The 18,508-nt window shown below is 39.3% G+C and overlaps 1 protein-coding gene across 2 annotated transcripts; it reads right to left on the bottom strand.

Moving 5' to 3' along the window:
• Positions 1-516: 516 nt before the first annotated feature.
• Positions 517-17,508, bottom strand: MNS1 (meiosis specific nuclear structural 1). Of its 2 annotated transcripts, XM_050967986.1 has the most exons (10): positions 17,321-17,508; positions 16,516-16,743; positions 14,875-15,002; positions 11,573-11,675; positions 8,841-9,070; positions 7,754-7,970; positions 7,563-7,670; positions 4,562-4,819; positions 2,374-2,499; positions 517-812 (listed from the first exon to the last, which is right to left on the bottom strand). In XM_050967986.1, exons 1-10 carry the CDS (start codon positions 17,321-17,323, stop codon positions 714-716), a joined length of 1,500 nt encoding a protein of 499 aa, XP_050823943.1. In that variant the 5' UTR covers positions 17,324-17,508; the 3' UTR covers positions 517-713. The 2 variants fall into 2 exon arrangements, with proteins under 2 accessions (XP_050823943.1, XP_050823944.1); XM_050967987.1 differs by lacking the exon at positions 17,321-17,508 and having other exon boundaries at positions 14,875-15,022; positions 16,516-16,600.
• Positions 17,509-18,508: the final 1,000 nt, after the last annotated feature.

Raw genomic sequence — 18,508 nt, 5'->3', positions numbered from 1 at the left:
GAAGAACACTTCAACCTCTCTGGTCACTCAGTAACACACTTAAAGGTGACAATCTTGCAACAGAAAAGCGTCAAAAACAGACTTGAAACTGCCAAACTTGAATTAATGTGCAAACTAGATACCATCAATTTAGGCTTGAATAGAGACTGAGAATGGCTGAGCCATTACACGCATTGAACCTATTTCCCCATGTTAAGTATCCTCATACCTTCTTGTCAAACTGTCTGAAATGGACCATCTTGATTATCACTACAAAAGTTTTTTTTTCCTCCTGCTGATAATAGCTCATCTTAATTAGCCTCTTAGAGTTGGTAGGGCAACTCCCACCGTGCGTGCGTGTCCCCGTCCTTACTGTATGTTCCATTCTATGCATCCGATGAAGTGGGCTGTAGCCCACGAAAGCTTATGCTCAAATAAATGTGTTAGTCTCTAAGGTGCCACAAGTACTCCTGTTCTTTCTAAAGTGAACTCCCTTGGCAAGTCCATTTTATTATGCATGCATTGTTTGAGATATAGTGTAATAGCAAAATTTATTGATCCAAACTAACTACAACACTGACTTAAAAACTGTAGCTCTTGTAACCATTTAGAAAAAGCTCAGAACTAAACCGAGACCCTTTTTCATAACATTAAACAGGAATTTCTCACTATTAACAGCATGTAGAAATATGATGACATCTAGTGGTATGCAACAAAACAAATTCAGGGGAATTTCAGTTATCTTCTGAATATACATCCTCTTTTCTCTTCTGATAAGCCTTCCTAAACTCCTCACCAAGCATATTAACATCATCTTCATCTTTGAGTATTCCCTGCAATTAAGGAGAAAGTGGAATAAAGAGTATGCATGTTATTTAGCTCCTGTATATTTGGCCCAACAATACATAAATTATTCTTGACTATATCTTAGGTATGTATATGCAAGGCTTGTAGTACAGTGCCTGTGGTACTATTATGAATTTTGAAAATAAAGAATGAGTGGGTAGGCTGTTTCTTTTGTAAAGAAGCACAATTGTTTTGGAGGTTGAGTTTTATTTTAAACTGCTGTTAAGATGAGTCTTTAATAAGGAGGCTAGAAGTTACCAAAAATCTTGCCTAACTGTTTTAGTTCTCAGTGGGGATTTGAAGTCAGTAAGGATAATGGCTTCTGACATCACATAACAGGGCAAAGTATTATTTGTTTGTGATACAGCTCATCACCAATGCAAGTGAGGAGATGTACATAGCAAAAGTTCTGCATGCACTAGCCTACTTTGAATCCAGCTAACAGAGGTAACAATAGTGGTGAAGACATCACAGCTTGGGCTAATGAAATGACAAGATGTCCAGGATCCATACAAGGCTTGTACTATCAGCACTGAAGGCCACACTGTGCTGTCTTTATTATGATTATTACTTGAGTTAGTGCTGGATTCAATGTAGCTTGGGTAGGCTAGCCTATACACAGCTTTTGCTGTGTAAACATACTGGGTGTCTCATGTAAGGGCCACAGCACAGAATCAACCTCCCAGATTTATAAAAATCCAGGAACTGCATTAAAGAGACTTTAGTCAGGTCACATCTGACCACAAACTTAAGTTCTGTTAAAGTCAGTTATCACACAAAATAAAAGCCCATAATTGGAATTTGAAAAAAAAATTTCACTTTGTAACTATTTGCAATCCCAAATGGCAAACCATTATGCTAGTGCAAGATGACCTGAAAGTAAAACAAAAAAAAAAATATCCTGTGCCCATGCTGAACGAATTGTGTGTTAAATTCTAGTACTTATAAAACTTAACACCTGCATTTTATCAGTTTAATGCAGTTTTAAATTTTTTTTTTTTTTATTATGCATTCTAAGGTGCACAACTGGCAAGTAAAACTCAATCCCTGCTGTACACCTTCCAGCAGCAGAAAGCTAGTGGAAATTGCGACTGGGAAATACCGTAAGTTAAGGGGGACTTTCTGGCTGGTATAGAGCTGATGTATAAGCCTCCAACTCCAGCCCTCCTCCTCCTCCTCCTGCCATTGGCGATAGGTTGGAGGAGGGAGAAACATGGCTGAATGTTCTGCACTTCAGCAACTCTCTGCTTCCCAGGACTCAGAGATCATGAGAAGTAGAGTGTTGGTTAGCACAGCCTTCAGGCTGCCTTTGCTTATGCTAAGAGCTGGGCAACCCCCCCAACTTCCGCCCAACTACAGAAAGCCAAAATAGGTTTTTACTCTGTGTACCCCTCACACAGGCCTGCACTGAGGGCAAGAATGTAGCCACAATATATTTTTTAAAAATTACATTAGTTACAGAAATTATCCTTGAGGTAAAATAGTTAAGAGAAAACAGATTTATGGGATGAACATTTCAAGTATTAGGGGAAAATATAATTCACTTACTCTAGGAAGATACCCCAATAATTTAGTTGCATGTTCTTTAAGAAGTTTCTGTCTCTCTTCTTCAACAATTGCATGAATATTTCCTTGTCTTCTCTCTTCCAATTGCCTTTCTTCAAGTTCATGCTCCTACAGAAAACAACATGTCTTCGTCACCTTTCTATTTCTGTTTTATGAAAATTAATTTCAACCATAAACTGGTAAAGGACTCTATCAGTAGAGCAAACCAAGGGCTTCCGCTTCATTGCTCAGCTTTTGTATCATCTTGCAAGAAAGTAACAAGTTTTTTTGTTATGATTGTTGCTGAAACAACACAAATTCAACATTCAAACAGGATGAGAAAGTGGCTGTGAAGGAGCAAATTATTGTTTAAATACATCATTTTAATAATTAGAAAACCTGAGAAGGGAAATTATAAGTCTCTGAAAGATAAGAGTTGAAATTACATTGCTGCTTACATGTTTTAAAAGTCCCTCTTTAAAAACTGATACCTGAAGATATGATTCCCTGTGACCCAAAAGTATTTTCAGATAAGATAAAGTGTGTCCAGCAAAAGAAACTGGAAAGGAAAATAGACATATTTTTCAGGCCAAACTGAATCCTCAGTAACATACATACAACCCAGATTATCTTTAACAGGCTTGCACAGGTGTAGCTGATTTGAAATTCAGTAAACAATTCTATTGATGTATAAAAAGGAACAGAAGAGTACTAATGTGCAAAAAGCAAGAAACTCATTTTTGTTAATACAGTGAGCAAATGATACTGAATATACATAAGAAGCAGAGCCATTGAATAAGAAAGTCATTTATACATAATCACTTTCAAAGTAAAATTGAACTAGTTAGACATTGCTTAGCACCTTTGGCTATACCATGTTTTAAACATGCAGATGAGGGAATCTCAGATGGCTACTGCAGGTGATATGTAATTGGATTTGTTTCATATATACAATGTGTGAGCAATTTATCTGTCAATTAAATCCTTTAATTCCTAATAATTTAAATGCAAAGTATTATTTCCCTTTAAGGGAAATGTACATTCAATATTGGTTTAAATTCTAAATTATAGTATGCTGCACAGCCATGTACCCTGCAGTATTTAAAACAGTGTAATGGCCTTTGATAAATCAAAACTATGATGAAGTTCTCTGGAGCGAACATATTTAAATGTTATTTTCAATGGATTGATTTTGTGCTCCTCACTTTTTGCAATGAGAGCCATTAATCTGGTACCAAGTCTGTTTTAACTCCTATAGTAATGCGATTATAAATATTAAACAACTGTTTTACATTTAGTAATGATTTTGTATCTCTACCTACCTATATAAAAGTCTTTGAATATGTGTTTTAAGTCGAAAGAGAATGTTAAAATATCCAAGATAAGAAAGGTCCTTTTTGACTCCAAAGCTAATAAACTGCTATTTAGTTGGTTTAACACGTGATATGTCATCTACTTTAAACAGATATGGAAAATTTTCACACCCTCTATGTGAGTATAAATTAGAGTAATAACTTTCTCCCTTATATTTTACTCTTCTATAGAAATAAGATTCAGTGAATCAGTTCACATAGTTTTACTCCTAATTTTGTTCATAAAACATCTAGACTGATTACATTCCCCTTTCTGAGTGTGAGCCTAGTAGGTGAATGTTAACATGAATCTGCTTCCTTTCCTGTGCCATGATTCCTTTGGAAAGAGATGCTTAAATCTCAAAAGGGACTTTCGTGATTTAAACTCTTAAAATAAATTCTTTGGACTGAACCATCATTTTAAGACAACAGCATGTTCAATTTTTAAACGAGTATTTTCTACAAGGATGCTGAATAAGTGACCTAAAACAGCACACTAAACCCCTGTTGCGGCAAGTATATATGCTAGGATAGACCCCTACAGAGTCTGTTGACTTCCACAGAGTTCCCTTGTACACAGAGGTCCAGGAAGTGGATCTACTTGCTGGATCAGGGCCTCAATTAATACATTCATTGTAAGTTTAGCCAAAATTAGCCATGAGGTGACTTTTCTCCATGCAAAATAAAAAACAAAAAGAATTCTCCATTCCTTGATTAATGATATGGAAAGGAAAGCAGCAATCCTAACAAACTGCTGCAAATATTGTCTTACAATTTTAATAAGTTTTAGCTCCTATTGAAATCTAGAGGTGGGGGAAAAAAAAGGAGAACCCTCTTACTTTGTCTGCAAGGAACTGTTTGTGACGCTCTTCAATAAGTTTTTCCACGGCCTTTCTGTGCTCAAGCTGTTTCATTCTCCGTTTCTGAGCATTCATCTGTTCAATGCGATCATCCTCTGCAAACTTGGCTAACATCTTCTGTCTGAAGGCCTCTTCTTCTTCTTGCAAAGCCTGCAGTACTATCTTCTTGAAGGCTAATTGTGCTTCATATGTTTGCCTTAACTCTAGACGCTGCCTAATTCTCTTCTCCATTTCTGCCTATAGAGAAAAGCCAACAAAAATGCTAATACACTGCACACACTGTGTACCATATCTACCTGTACTCACATCCTTGTATCCAGTTAAATACTATCAACCAGTCTATACTTAAACCCATAAGGAGGGGCTCAGACAAGTATCTGAATTAAAATAAATAGTATATTACTGGGGACCTACAAGATTCTCCCATCCTTCAAAAAGATTTTTACACAGGATTTGCACTTGTTTATTGGGGCTATCATTCCTAAAACCAGCAAGGATGGTATTAGGGAAAAAGTGTATAGCGTAACTATACAGTGCAGGATAAGTGCCATAAAATGCTGACCCTTCCAATGCCTTCTTATTTAGCCATAGTAAACATGACTTAATCAAGGATCAAGCACAGAAGTTGATATCGTTTCCTATTTTGTCATGTGACATTTTAAAAACAACATCTGGGATAATCTCTGGAAAATCTTTTGGATTATTTATTGTAACCGTGGTATTCCAGAATAAATAAGTGCTCTTCAAAATTATGTGGATGTGGTAGACATTCCATAGTTAAGACTGCAGTGGTATTTCTGTTATAATTCCAGTGTTGTCATATGCCCTCTCTAAATCCACAAAAGAATCTAAAACTAGTAGGTTAAGTCTGGGGCAACTGTAAAATTTTTCTACAAAAACTGAAGTGAACTAAACAAGCTACTCCTGAATAGCATCTAAAAAATTTATGTTAACAACTCAAAGTCTGATTGTTTTTGGCAGCACCATGTAAAAGAAGGAAGGTGGGGGGGGAAAGGCTAGTAGCATGCACTAGACTCATCTATTTGTGATCTAGGGCACAAATCCAATGTCTAGTTGATTAAACTTGAATTTTAAAGTTACTGACATTTCAAAGAGAATGGATCATTAGCTCCAACAAACTGTCATAAGAATGTCTGAGACCTAAACTTTCATTTTTTAAAAATAGTTTCCAGCTCTTTTCCATGAAAAGGTAAACCTCAAAATGTAAACCAATTGCCAAAGAGGCTTGTCAATGGCCAAAATATTCCCCCGCCCCCACCACCACCAAAACTGAAGTCAGTTGAACAAGCTGTTTGTAAAGTCAGACACATTTTTTAAAAAGGCGATGGCCACCACAGTTAGAAACTAACTTTTTTTTTTTTTTGGGGGGGGGGGGAGGAGGCAGATCCTAGTTTGATAATGGAAAGGGGATACAATTTAAATTAAGTTTATCCAATGCATCTCACCCTAATTCCCCAATTCTTCAAGATAGAGGATGCTTGTTGGGGCACCTCAGAAACCACAACGGACTCACTGAAGTCCCTCACAAATACCCCCAGACTACCAACAGCCTTATTAGAGTTAGCAGATCCAAACAAGCTTAAATAGGGGTTTCAGCCCATGAACAATTCTAAAGGGGGATTGTTGAGGGTGGTACTTGGCCCCAGAAGAGCATTCTAAGACTCTCAGGAAGCGGTAAAGAGACCTGCTCACAAGCTTTGTAGGGTATGACACTGCAGCTGGGAGCGAGCCTTCCAGCCCAAGCTAGCATGAGTTTCTTTATCCAGGCTGGGAGGCTCACTCACAGCTGAGTGCAGACATACCCCGAGAGCTCTCCAGAGGCATCACCCAGATGGAGCATTACTCCAGGCATTTCCCAAGGTGTACAGAGAGTGGTCCTGCAGAAGCATTGCAGGAAAGGAAAAAAGGAATGCCTCGAGACATACTGCCTTCTACATCCATCTTACTCTCCCCATTATCTCCTGCACCTCAGTTTCCACAGCAGCGGAATTCTCTTCCTGTGCACATCAGGAGGGGAGCGAGAGTGAGGCTCCATTTCTGCAGACTTCAAGTCAGCTTGCCTTTCCCCTTCCTGCTCTCCCCAGTGTCACATTAGGATTATACCAAATATTAATATATGTTCATACAAATAACTTTTAAGTTGATGTGACTGGGAGTACGTATCAATAGCTTAAGGATAAAATCCTTACAAGAACACTGAACAAATAAACCATTAAAAAGTCAAGAAATTCAGCATTATAATTAAACACGAAACAAACTTAAAACCCTTGAAAGTATGGAAATTCATATTAAAGATAGCCAGACTGCTTTAAGTACTTGTTACCATCTTAAACTTGGAACCCAACTTTCAAATGCAATAAGCATTAATATATACAAGTCATGTTGTTAGCGAGATAGCTGCCAAAGTCATGTCAGAATTGATGGTGTAGAAAAATGCAAGATGGTAACCAGAACATCATTTTTAAGTTTGATATTTTACAAATGCTAGAGCTACCACTTTGATGGATGCTGTTCAAATTCTTTCAGGATCAAACTTTTCTAAGCACTGGTCCTGCACCAGTGATCAAGAGGAGTAAAACAACCTCAATTACAGGGTTGGCTAACTGAGCTTAGCTAGTGCTGTAAATACTTCGTAAGATACTTTATTACTGTATATACACTACTAAATATTTTTTTCTGTACTTCTTTGAGACTATTATTTTCCCCCATTATTTCTCTCAATCTTCTGCAAGAAGTATGGCAACATCATTATCTTTTGCCTCCTATCCTCACAGGTTTATCTGTGCCTGAACTATTAAGGTAACACAAAACACCACTTAAAGGAGCCCACTGCATGAAGGGCCAAATTCTCACATTAGATATTTGTGGAAGACCCATGTGCATATCTAACAGGAAAATCTGGTCCAGGGAAAAATATTATACTTTATACTTATTGCTTTAACCACTTGCAAACACCTACCATCTCCCTTTTTCTGTCTGCCTCAGCTTGTTCTTCAAGACATAGCTCTTGTCGCACTTGTTCCAGATCTTCACGCTCCTGTTGCTCTCTTTCCAGATTCTGCGCAATCTAAAACATGAGTAAGAAACATTTTTAAATGACATATCAGATATTTTATAAGATTTCAAAGTTTTTGGTAGCTATTCTAATACCATGTTCTGGAGCTTCTGTTTTCTTTCCTCACTTGCTTGAGCTTTAGCCATCCGATCTTCTTCTCTTTGCTGCTGCATGTTGGCAAACTCCATGATTTTCCTATTTTCTTCTTCCATTTCTTCACGCTTCTTTCTCTTCCAAATAGCCTGTTCGTTTTTAAATTCTTCTATGTATCTCTGAGTTGCTCTCATTTTCTCTAACTTGAGTTGTCTTTCCCTATATGAAGGTACAAAAATGTAAATACCTAAATAATTCTTCTTAAAATTATACTTCGATCTTTATTATTAATATGCTGTCACTCCTTGTAAATAATATATCCCCTTAGGGAAAAAAAAGCAGGTGCCTAGTGTCACAGAGACCCTCCCTGTTGCCTATTATCGTACTCCATCTAAAAGAAGATGCCATGCCATAAATACGTTTCTTCAGGTGGTTTAAGGCTATACATAGCTACTCTACAGAACTTGGCATTTTGTCCAGGCATATGCCAACAGAGACCAGGCCATGTGGCACAGTTTAATATCACTGGCTGAGCTTTAGCTTGGAGTTGTAAGCTCCAGAAGAAATACTTTAAGAGCAGAAAGGTTTCAGAAGCAGAAACTCAGTTTTCCTCCTGATTAACTTACATCAGCCACCCAGAATAAAACCTCCTTCCCCTACCCATCCCCATGAGCCAAGCTGCCACATACAACAGTCTGGCTGGACAGAAGTTGCTGTGTCAGGTAGGCATGTGCAACCATGAAAGGTTGAAATCTGTGTTATGTAGCCATTTCTGGGGTAAAGAAAATCAAGGAAGTACTCCTTGAAATAAGCTACAGACTTCACAGCTGGTCAGCAACAGCACCTGAGCTGGATGACAAAAGGACTTAAGCGCAAACCAGGAAAACACATGCTTCAATCCATTCCTATTCAGGAAAATACTTAAGGATGTGCTTAACTTAAAGCATGTGCTTAAGCACCTGTCCTGAATAGGGATGCTTTCATGAATCGGGGCCACATTTTATGAAATAAACATGCACAAATTAGTTCATCTTATATGTGACCACATGAACTTTTTTGGTAAAAAATACAAAACCAAAAACAACTAACATTTGGTCTTCCTCATAGATCTTCCTTACGATTTCATCAATCATGAGTTTTTCTTTTAGGAACTCCTCATAAGCATCCTGCTTCTTTTTTTCTTGTTCCTCAAGCTGTTTCTCCAGTTCTTGCTGATAAAGTATTTTCTCCTTATTTCGCCTCAGTTCTGCAGAACTCTCTTCCATTATCACCCTTTCCTGCTCTTCTTTCATCTTTTGTGATATTTCAGCATCACGTTTCTGTTGTTAAAAACATTGTAAGATTTTTCCCTCCTCTCTTACGAGTATAATCTGGAATGAAAAACTATAAAGTATATACAAGCAATCTTATAGAATCTTATTGTACCACAAAAATGAAGCGAATGTTTCATCCTGAAAGATGACCTACAAATGTAATTACCAATGTGTGTTGAATTAACATATAAGGTCTGAGCACATATTAGCCCAGCACTTAAAAGAAGATATGTATGTAACACTATGCAGAACGCCTCTCACAGCCTAGCTATTGATGAATTCTGAAAGGTCACTGGAATATGGTGGCTTAGCTCTGCAGACCCTCTTTAATGGGGGGAGGGATAGCTCACTGGTTTGAGCATTAGCCTGCTAAACCCAGGGTTGTGAGTTCAATCCTTGAGGGGGCCACTTAGGGATCTAGGGCAAAAATCAGTGCTTGGTCCTGCTAGTGAAGGCAGGAGGCTGGACTCAATGACCTTTCAAGGTCCCTTCCAGTTCTAGGAGATAGGTATATCTTCTATTATATTTTTTAATAAAAATGTTTTCTTTCTAGCAAAATACATCAAAAGAATAAGGTACTTATTTAGAATGATGACATAATCAAAGTTACCTGCCTATCTGTCAGCATTATCAGACACATTAACAGCATCCACCGTTGTTTCCTGAAATTCTTTAAATATACATTTAATAGCAATAAAATTTCCATCAGTGTATTTCTAAAATCATCACACTAACCATGCACTGTAAAAATGCACTGCTACTGTTTGCTATAGCTTAATTCTGGGAAGGGACCATATTGCAAAAGAAGAGACTCTGTTAACATTTAAAATAATTTGATATTATATTTCCCCGTGCAATTTAATTAACTATTATTGCTCTGTTGCTATAAACTAAGCTTCTTTGCTATGGTCATATACTATCAACTAATTAGCCTTTCATAACAAAATCGGATCTACAACAAATTATTAGACCCTTAACTCTAATGACATTTTAGATAAATCAGCTTCGCAATTGGGCTATAAGGGAGATACTTTCAGCATAGTTGCTTATTTTCAGCTGCTGCTGAGAATGAGGAGGATGAACCTGCTCCTACTTAAGTGAAAGGCAAAACAGGCTGATTTCAATGACAGCTGGATCAGTCTCTTACTTTCCATGCACAATGATTATTCAGCTTATTAACCCAATTTTGAATTTTTATACAGTGGTAAATACTTACAAGCCTGCATATTTGACTTGCTGGCTAATTAGCAGCCATGAAAGATAGGAATGAAGACTTCATCATATACAAAAAGGTTTAAATTCTAGTTGTTATAGTAACTAATCTAGAAATCAAAATAATTTCCGTCCTTATGTAAAACTAAATGAATACTTTAAGTCATTGGTGTTTATGCTATCAAAAGTCAACAGCATAGTTCCTACCAAAGGGCTCTCTTCCAGTCATCTGTAATTCACATCATGGCTTCTGATCCAGGGAGTCTTTGTAAGCCTTCTAGACTGCACAGTCATGGAAGCAGTACTCTTTTTAAGGCATACAATCATCATACCAAACCATCAGAAAATGCCACATAATGTTAAAATTGGCATTACATCCATGCTGCTCTTCTTCACACAGAGACATACTTTCATATGGGAATCAGGCTCTTGGGAATAACTTAAGGAAATATACTGAACAAGCTAAGTATGTTCCCTTATGTCCTAGCGTGGGATGGGTGAATCAGCCAGGCTATTTTAACTGACAATTTTAATGGAGGAGACAGACTGAGGGAGTTTCCTGGACTTGAATCAGACTGCCATCTGTAACAGATGGCAGAAGCCCCCCACCTCATTCCTAGCCACTAGGATGAGAGAGATACTTCTCAATCCTGGCAGGTAATTCCTCCTCTTCCCCACAATATCGTAATATCTCCTCACTCACCAAGGCTAACAATTAAGTTACTGACTGGAATAACTCCAGCAGGGTGGAAAGAAATAGAAAATATGATTGAAGACATGGAGTTGGAGTGTGCAGGCAATGTGGAACTGCGTTAAATCTCAATACACTACTGCCAACCCAGAGCAGCTTTACAACCCCCAGGAGCATAAAAGAATTTGCAGATTGTCCCGATGCAGAGCACTGTGACTCCTGAATACATCTACCAGCAAGCAGCAGACAGCTTAGGCCACAAAGAGGCAAAAAAGCTTTGTAAGACTTCAATTCAGGAAAGTGTCCCTATTCACAAGTGCACTTAAACACAGATTTATGTCCCACTGACTTTAGGGGAACTTATGCACGTGCTTTAAAAAGTGCCTTTCCTGAATTGGGACCTATGAGTTTTCTAAGACATTTGAACATACAATTCCTCTTTAATGGAATTCAATTAGTTTTCTTCAGGAAAACATTTCACATTTTTATTATAATAGACCAAAAATCAGAAGTCTTTAATATTATTCCATTTTTTTCCTAGGATCTGAGATTATTTAACACAGTACATGGACCTTTGTTTAGTGAAAGTTAGAAAAACAAATTACCATTTTCTCATATCTTATAGCTTCTTTTTCAGCAATCTGGGCAGCCCTTTCTTTATTCATGTAAGCAGATTTCAGTTTCTTCTCTAATTCTCGAAGTTCAAGACTGCAAAAACAATTTTTTCAATGAGAATGAAAAAAATTGAAATTAATTGAGTTGCAGGAATGTAAACAGCATGAAAAATTCAGCCCATTATGTAATACTTAAATCGGAGGCCAGATCAACTGTCTTGGAGAGCTGAGATGACATACACACTGGACATGAAGTCAGAAATGAACTCAAATTAGAACTGAAATATGGGTATAGAATGGTTTTGAAATAAAACTAAATTGAGAACTGTAAATTTTTTTTCAATATTTATGACAACCAACAACAGTTTGCAGATGGTGAGCTACTAAAGCACCTGCTGCTTCACTTTATTATTGCTGTTTCCACGTTATTTAACTGTACTAAGTGTCATGTATTAAAGGACACCAGCATTAATTAAGAACCAACTAAGAACTGTAAAAAGAAATCAAGCATTTGGGCACCTGTTTTGATGTGCATGATAGTTTATAGATATTTTTAAAATTAGAAAAAAATAATTAAAATAGGTATGTTTCACATGTAAAAGGAATAGTACAGAAAGAGAATGTTTAAGAAACATAGGCAAGATAGAAACGAAGACGGAGAGTTGATGAAAAATACTTTAAGACTTTTCCAGGAAAGAGGGAAGACTATGCCAGATGGTGGAATGAAAAGGAAAGAAAAGAGACAAAAGATTTGTGTGGAGAATTTTTAAAAACAAGGGGTGAAATCCTGGCCCCATCTAAGTCAATGGCAAAAATTTCCACTGACTTCAGCTGGACCAGGATTTCACTCATGGAATGCAAATTTAAAGTGAAGCTTGAAATGAAGACAAATTATTTGAGGATGGAGTTACGTGTCTTTGTACATTTTGGAATCTGGAGAGGTAGAATTTGAAGAGCCCTAGAGATACCACAGTCAAACAAGACAGATGGAAAGCATAATGAGGAGCTGGTATCAATGGTCTTTTGTTTACCGCAAAGTTATAAAAGGCTAGTCCAAAACCTTTTTCATAGAGGCCAACTTGAAGCTAGAGTGATCACTTACAGAACAATCACTAAGCTTCTTTCCCTAACTAACATATTCAAGAATTAACCAGCATTCCTACTTAGCTTGACTTTAAATTGCTGCATAAACTGGTAGTATCTTTTTAATTCTATCTGATCTCCCATAATGTCAGTGTCATTTAATAATCTACTGCCATGATATCCACTTGCTACATTTTATTTTGTAACTAGCAGCTGTAAAAATCATTAATGCTCTGTCCTCGTCATTGAAACAGCTAGCCATTGTTCCTCATCATAATTCTGATGTAGCCTAAAATGAGCTGGTGAACAGAGAAGATGGTGCATGCTTGGACTATTATTGGAGATATGTAATTCAAGCATTGCACTACATGACCAACAGCCACTTTTGAAGTTACATGGGAAATTGTACTAATTCTTTAAAAAAACCAATAAGCTTTGGTATTCCATGTCATTCTATCCTTAATTTTATCAAGCATACCCCCCCCAAAAAAGAAAAACCACTTTTCTTGGAAAAGGTTTTGTGAAAGGTATAACTGAATGAGAGGGAAAGTATTCCTTCAGTAAGGTTTGAACTGGTTCTTATTTTAATGATATTAACATTTGTAGGCACATGAGTTACACTAGTAATTAAAAAAAATCATTTAAATACTGTGTTTCTAAAACTGATGGGCTATTCCATTTTAAAAGGAAACCTATCCCTCTGTTAAAGGAGTCGAAAAACTAAACTAAGTTTAAGGGACAAAATTCTTCCCCTAGTATGCATGTGCAACTCTTATTGATGTCAATGCGTATTTGTATACTCATGTCTGAGGGCAAAATTTGGCCCTAAATATCTTCAGGTTATAACAAATCAGAATATTTAAAAAAATACCTTTCTTACTAACTTTTTTAATTGATGTTAATAGGACTTGAAATCTGTGCTTTAAATGCTTTAAATTTATAAAAAAATCGGCACTGCTGAAACCACACACAGAATTTTGTCTAGTCTGTTAACACCAATAGTACATTAATAAGGAGTTAATGTTACAGTCAGGGCGTGTAGTTTTCCATGATTCCATAGCTGTGCCAGAGCATGACACAGATTTCAGGACTGATCATAAGAAAACATTGAAAACTGTTAGTTGTCAAATCTCTTCCCTGACTCCACTCGCCTCTTTTTCTTCGAGTAGGGGGGAGCAATTTCCTTTAAAAAGATTTTTAAAATGAGCCAAAGAGGTGAAAGAGTCAGAAAAAATAGACAAGAGGGAGTGAGAGGGGAAAAAATAGAAACTTTATTCAAATTGACCAGTGCTGTAAATAATTAAATTCTGTCACCCTGCTATCCTGACTTCTCATTTCAGATTAGGTTTAAACTCCTTGGCTGCTTGACTCTACCAAATTCTAGCTTGCTTCCATCTCATATTGTCTTGCCACTGTTACTCAGGGTCTCCGATTCTCTTCTTTATCCTCTTTGTATCTTCCCCACACACAAATGTTTTCTCTCCCTTCCACCTGTGTCTGAAATATCCTCCCCAATTTTGTATGCTTTGCAATCTTCCTATTCTTTTAATCCCTCCTCAAAACGCACCTCCTTACCAGTTTCTCCAATAATGATTCACCTTCCCTTACCAATCTAACATACATACATTAGTCTTTAAAAAATAGGAACCAGGCATGAGGTCCCTTTCAAAAACTAACAGGCTCATAATCTTAGGACGCGACTACACAAGCCACGTTAAAGCGCTGCCATTTAATGTGGCTTGTGTAGTCGTGGCACAGCACTGGGAGAGAGCTCTCCAAGCACTCTAAAAAAACCACCTCCATGAACGGCGTGCTCCCAGTGCTGGTGCACTGTTTACACTGGCAAATTACAGACCTGAAATTTGCAGCGCTCAGAGGGGTGTTTTTTCACACCCCTGAGCGAAGAAATTGCAGCCCTGTAAAGTGCCAGTGCAGACAAGCCCTTAGTTTATTTAAACTTCCCTGTCTCCCTCCCTTGCCTGAGGGCACCTCTCACTGCATCCTATCCTGTGACATCTGAATTAGGGCTCAACCCCAGCTGTAAAACAAAACAAAAAACAATAAATGGAAATTATTCCATTACTTCAATATAAATAAATATGCTCTGAAATATAATTTTCAGAATTCAGCATGAATCAGTTTTACAGTACTGGAATATTATTTATGAATTAAAAATGAGATTACTGTATTTGTTCTATATATAAAAATACCTGTTCTCTCTTATTTGCTGCCTCATTTTTTCATCTTTAAGTTTTTCATAGTTTAATCTTGCCAACTCAGTTGCCAGTCTTTCTTCCTGCTCCAGCTGCTGCTCTTTCAGTTTTTTGTTTTCTTCTGCCTGGCCAGAGCAAATAATTTCTGTAACAATTTCCCCCCCAGACATTTCATACACTCATTCTCTTAAACAGATTGATATAGGAATATTCAATTATAATAGTCAATTAAAAAACAAGATTTGGAAAGGATATAAATGCTCACACTTTGGAGCATAAGCCAACCTCTAACTATTGAGGTTGCGAGAAAACTTTCCCTTGGGACAAGTTAAACCATAACTGCCTACTTGCAGGGGTTCTTCCTCTGAAATAGGGCTGGAAAATGTCTGAGACAGGATGATGGACCATGGTTTGATCCACCACAGCATTTTGCACTGGGCTGTACTTGTTTTTCAATTAACAAACCATGTTCTTTCCTCATGTTCTGTTACTGTGCTAGAATGTGATCCATACTAATTTAAATATAATGCATGTTATACAGCATAGCATAGGTGTATTAACATATATTGAGGATGTGGGACATTCCATAAAACCTGTAGTAACAGTCAGTAGATTACTGTTTTGGAGGTGGATAGTGGAAACATAATAGAAATTTCTTATAAATATGGGACAGGTAAGGAATAAAGCAAATTAATCTAGACATTTGGAAAAGAAAGAACTATTTGAAAATGGAACAGTTTACTGTCCTCAGGATCTATCACTGCAATTACTCTGGAACAGGTTAAATAATGCTTCTGGTCACATAATCTATTACAGTTAAACATGATATATTGTGTTTATGTACAACTGTAAATACAGTAGCTCCTCCCTTAATGTTGTAGTTGTGTTCCTGAAAAATGCGACTTTAAGTGAAACGATGTTAAGCGAATCCAATTTCCCCATAAGAATTAACGGGCGGGGGGGGGGGAGAGGTTGGTTCCAGGGCAGCTTCCCGTACTCTGCAAGCACCAGGGGCGGGGTCTCAACCCTCAGCCTGCCCACTCCACCCCTTCTCCCAAGCCCCAACCCTTGACCCGCTTCTTCTCCTCCTCCTTTACTTTGCATGCTGCCTCCTGGCTCCTCCCTGCTCCCTTCTAAATGCTGCAAGCCAGCTGATTGCTGTGGGCAGGAGGTGGGGGGAGGAGAGGGAAGGCACTGATCCGCGGGGTCTGCTGGCGGGCAGGAGGCAGGGTGGGGGGGGACACGGGGCGGGTGCAGGGACACTAAATGGTATGCTCATATATATCTTTCGTCTTCAATGAACAAAATTACCCTATGATATTCATATAGCCTGTTATTTTGTCCATGTTACCATTTTGTAACTTATTTATAAATGCAATGAAAACGATAAGAAGCCCTGCAAATTACTCACTCTGCTATGTTGCCTGTAAGATTAACTAAATAATATTAGGTTTGGGGGCATTTAGACATTGATTATTTTATGCATATGTTTTATCTTCCACTCCCACACCTTTATATGTTGCATGTCATCTTAGGTTGTGAATTTTCCCAAGCCGGAACTGTATCTTCATATGTGTATGTGTGAATAGTAACTAGCACGTGATAGACATCACGGGAACATAAATAAGAAGTACTCACTTTTTGAATAGCTTCCTCCATCTGCCTTTCATACTCTTCGTCTTTCAGCAATCTTGTGAGACGCTTCTGATCAACCCGTTCCTCGGCATCCCACATCACCTCCAATTGCCTGATTCTCTCCAACTTTTTTTCATGTGCCAATTGGAGGAGATCTTTGTGATACAACTCCCTCATCTTTTTCTGATTCAGCTGGGCAACATTCAGCTGCGGAGGCCTTCTCATCGACTCCTGCGTGGGGAAAAAAGGAAGAATGTTATAATGGAGCAGAGCCACAGTGCTGCAGGGATACACAAAGTGACAGGAATTGAGCCAAGGGCGCCCTCTGGAGATTCAACTGAGAATAATCCAGGTTCAAATTCTCCTTCACTTACCGCACTTTGATTTATCGCAATATTTACAGACACAGCCCCAGCCCCGGCCCCCGCCCCATAATTACCCCAAATGCCATCGCCGTGAATGAATGAGTTAGGACCAAGCAATATACACAATGCAGCAGGTATGAACTGACAGGCCTTACACCCCTCCCCGCTGGTCCCAGGGCCTCACGGCTCTCCCCTACCCCACATCCCCGCTGGGCCCGGGGCCTCACGGCTCCCCCCTACCCAGCTGGTCCCAGGGCCTCACGGCTCCCCCCTACCCAGCTGGTCCCAGGGCCTCACGGCTCCCCCCTACTCCCCTCGGCCCCGGGCCTCACGGCTCCCCCCTACCCAGCTGGTCCCAGGGCCTCACGACTCTCCCCGACCCCCCACCCCGCTCGGCCCAGGGCCGCTCCTCCACATACGACTCGCTGCCGCTACTAACTCACCATCCTCTCGCAGTCAAGGAGCCCGCCCGGCGAGGAGCAACCGCTAACGGACTTCAGCGCCCTACGGCCTGGGGCCCGTGTCGGCCTCCCACAAACCCGTACAGCCCGCGCGCTGTTTGGCAACCGAAACCGTTGCCCTAGTAACAAGCGGCGGCTCCAGGTTCCGGGTCGACGCAGGCAGAGCGCAGGGGCCACCTGCTAGGAGTCCGCGCTCCGATTGGACAAGCGGGCGGCCCAACGCCGCTCAGCCTTCTAGAGACAGAATGCGCTGTCGCTAAGCAACCGCCCTTTCCGGTGTTGGCGATCAGGCAATGGGATCTTTCGTGATGGGGTCGGGGTGAGGAGGGAGCCAGGCTCTCCTCCAGCGCAAGCGACCTCGCACTGAGAGCCAGGGCCCCAAAGCTCTACAGCAAGTGGCTGCAGGCTGATCCCCACCGCATAGGCCTCTATAGAAAATGGGGGAAGGGCCGATCCCAGGGCCTAGCAGAGCAGGGCCTTGATTTCTGATGAGGCCTCTAGCCCTGGCCGCACTACAGATACCGAATAGAAAATGGGGGCTGGCCCCGCCAGGGAAGCAGTAGGAGCTGGGCCTGTCACAGGTGCTCCTGCAGATAGCTGGGGGCAGAGTGTTGTTGGGGGTCTGTGTCCTAGACCAGGAGTGCGCAGAGGGGGAGGAGGGGAGCATGAAGAAAGGTGGGCCTTTCACCCTTTTAAAAAACAAACATACAAATAAAAGAACAGGGTTGGGTTATTTTAAACAATATTCATAATTTGGAATCTCACTAACTTAAACACTCATTTAATGATTAATTGATATTAAAAAACAAATTGGCAACATATAATAACGGCTGAGAGCCCAAGACCTCTTGAATGAGTCAGATGCTCTAACACTAAACTGAATGAATAGTCTTATCTCTGTGTTTCCACTCCACCTTCCAGTTTCAGATTGCAGGTAATGCAAACAAAAACAAAAAAACACCAGTTTCAGATTACAAATAATGGAAGAGGGGATGACAGGAAAAGTTTGTGCATCACTGTCCTAGACAGTGAGGGAACATCGCTCTGTTAATGCGCGTGAAAGAGGCTAATTGCAGCCATAAACATAATAACCATCAGATTTACTAAGGACCCCTCCATTTTGACAAACATTTGTGCAACAATGAATAAAAAATATCCAGTTGCTTCCTA

The sequence above is a fragment of the Gopherus flavomarginatus genome, chromosome 9 (genome assembly GCF_025201925.1).
Source record: "Gopherus flavomarginatus isolate rGopFla2 chromosome 9, rGopFla2.mat.asm, whole genome shotgun sequence".
NCBI classification, from domain to species: domain Eukaryota; kingdom Metazoa; phylum Chordata; order Testudines; family Testudinidae; genus Gopherus; species Gopherus flavomarginatus.
The sequence above is the reverse complement of the archived record's forward strand: the minus strand, read 5'-3'. Positions and strand labels throughout refer to the sequence as shown.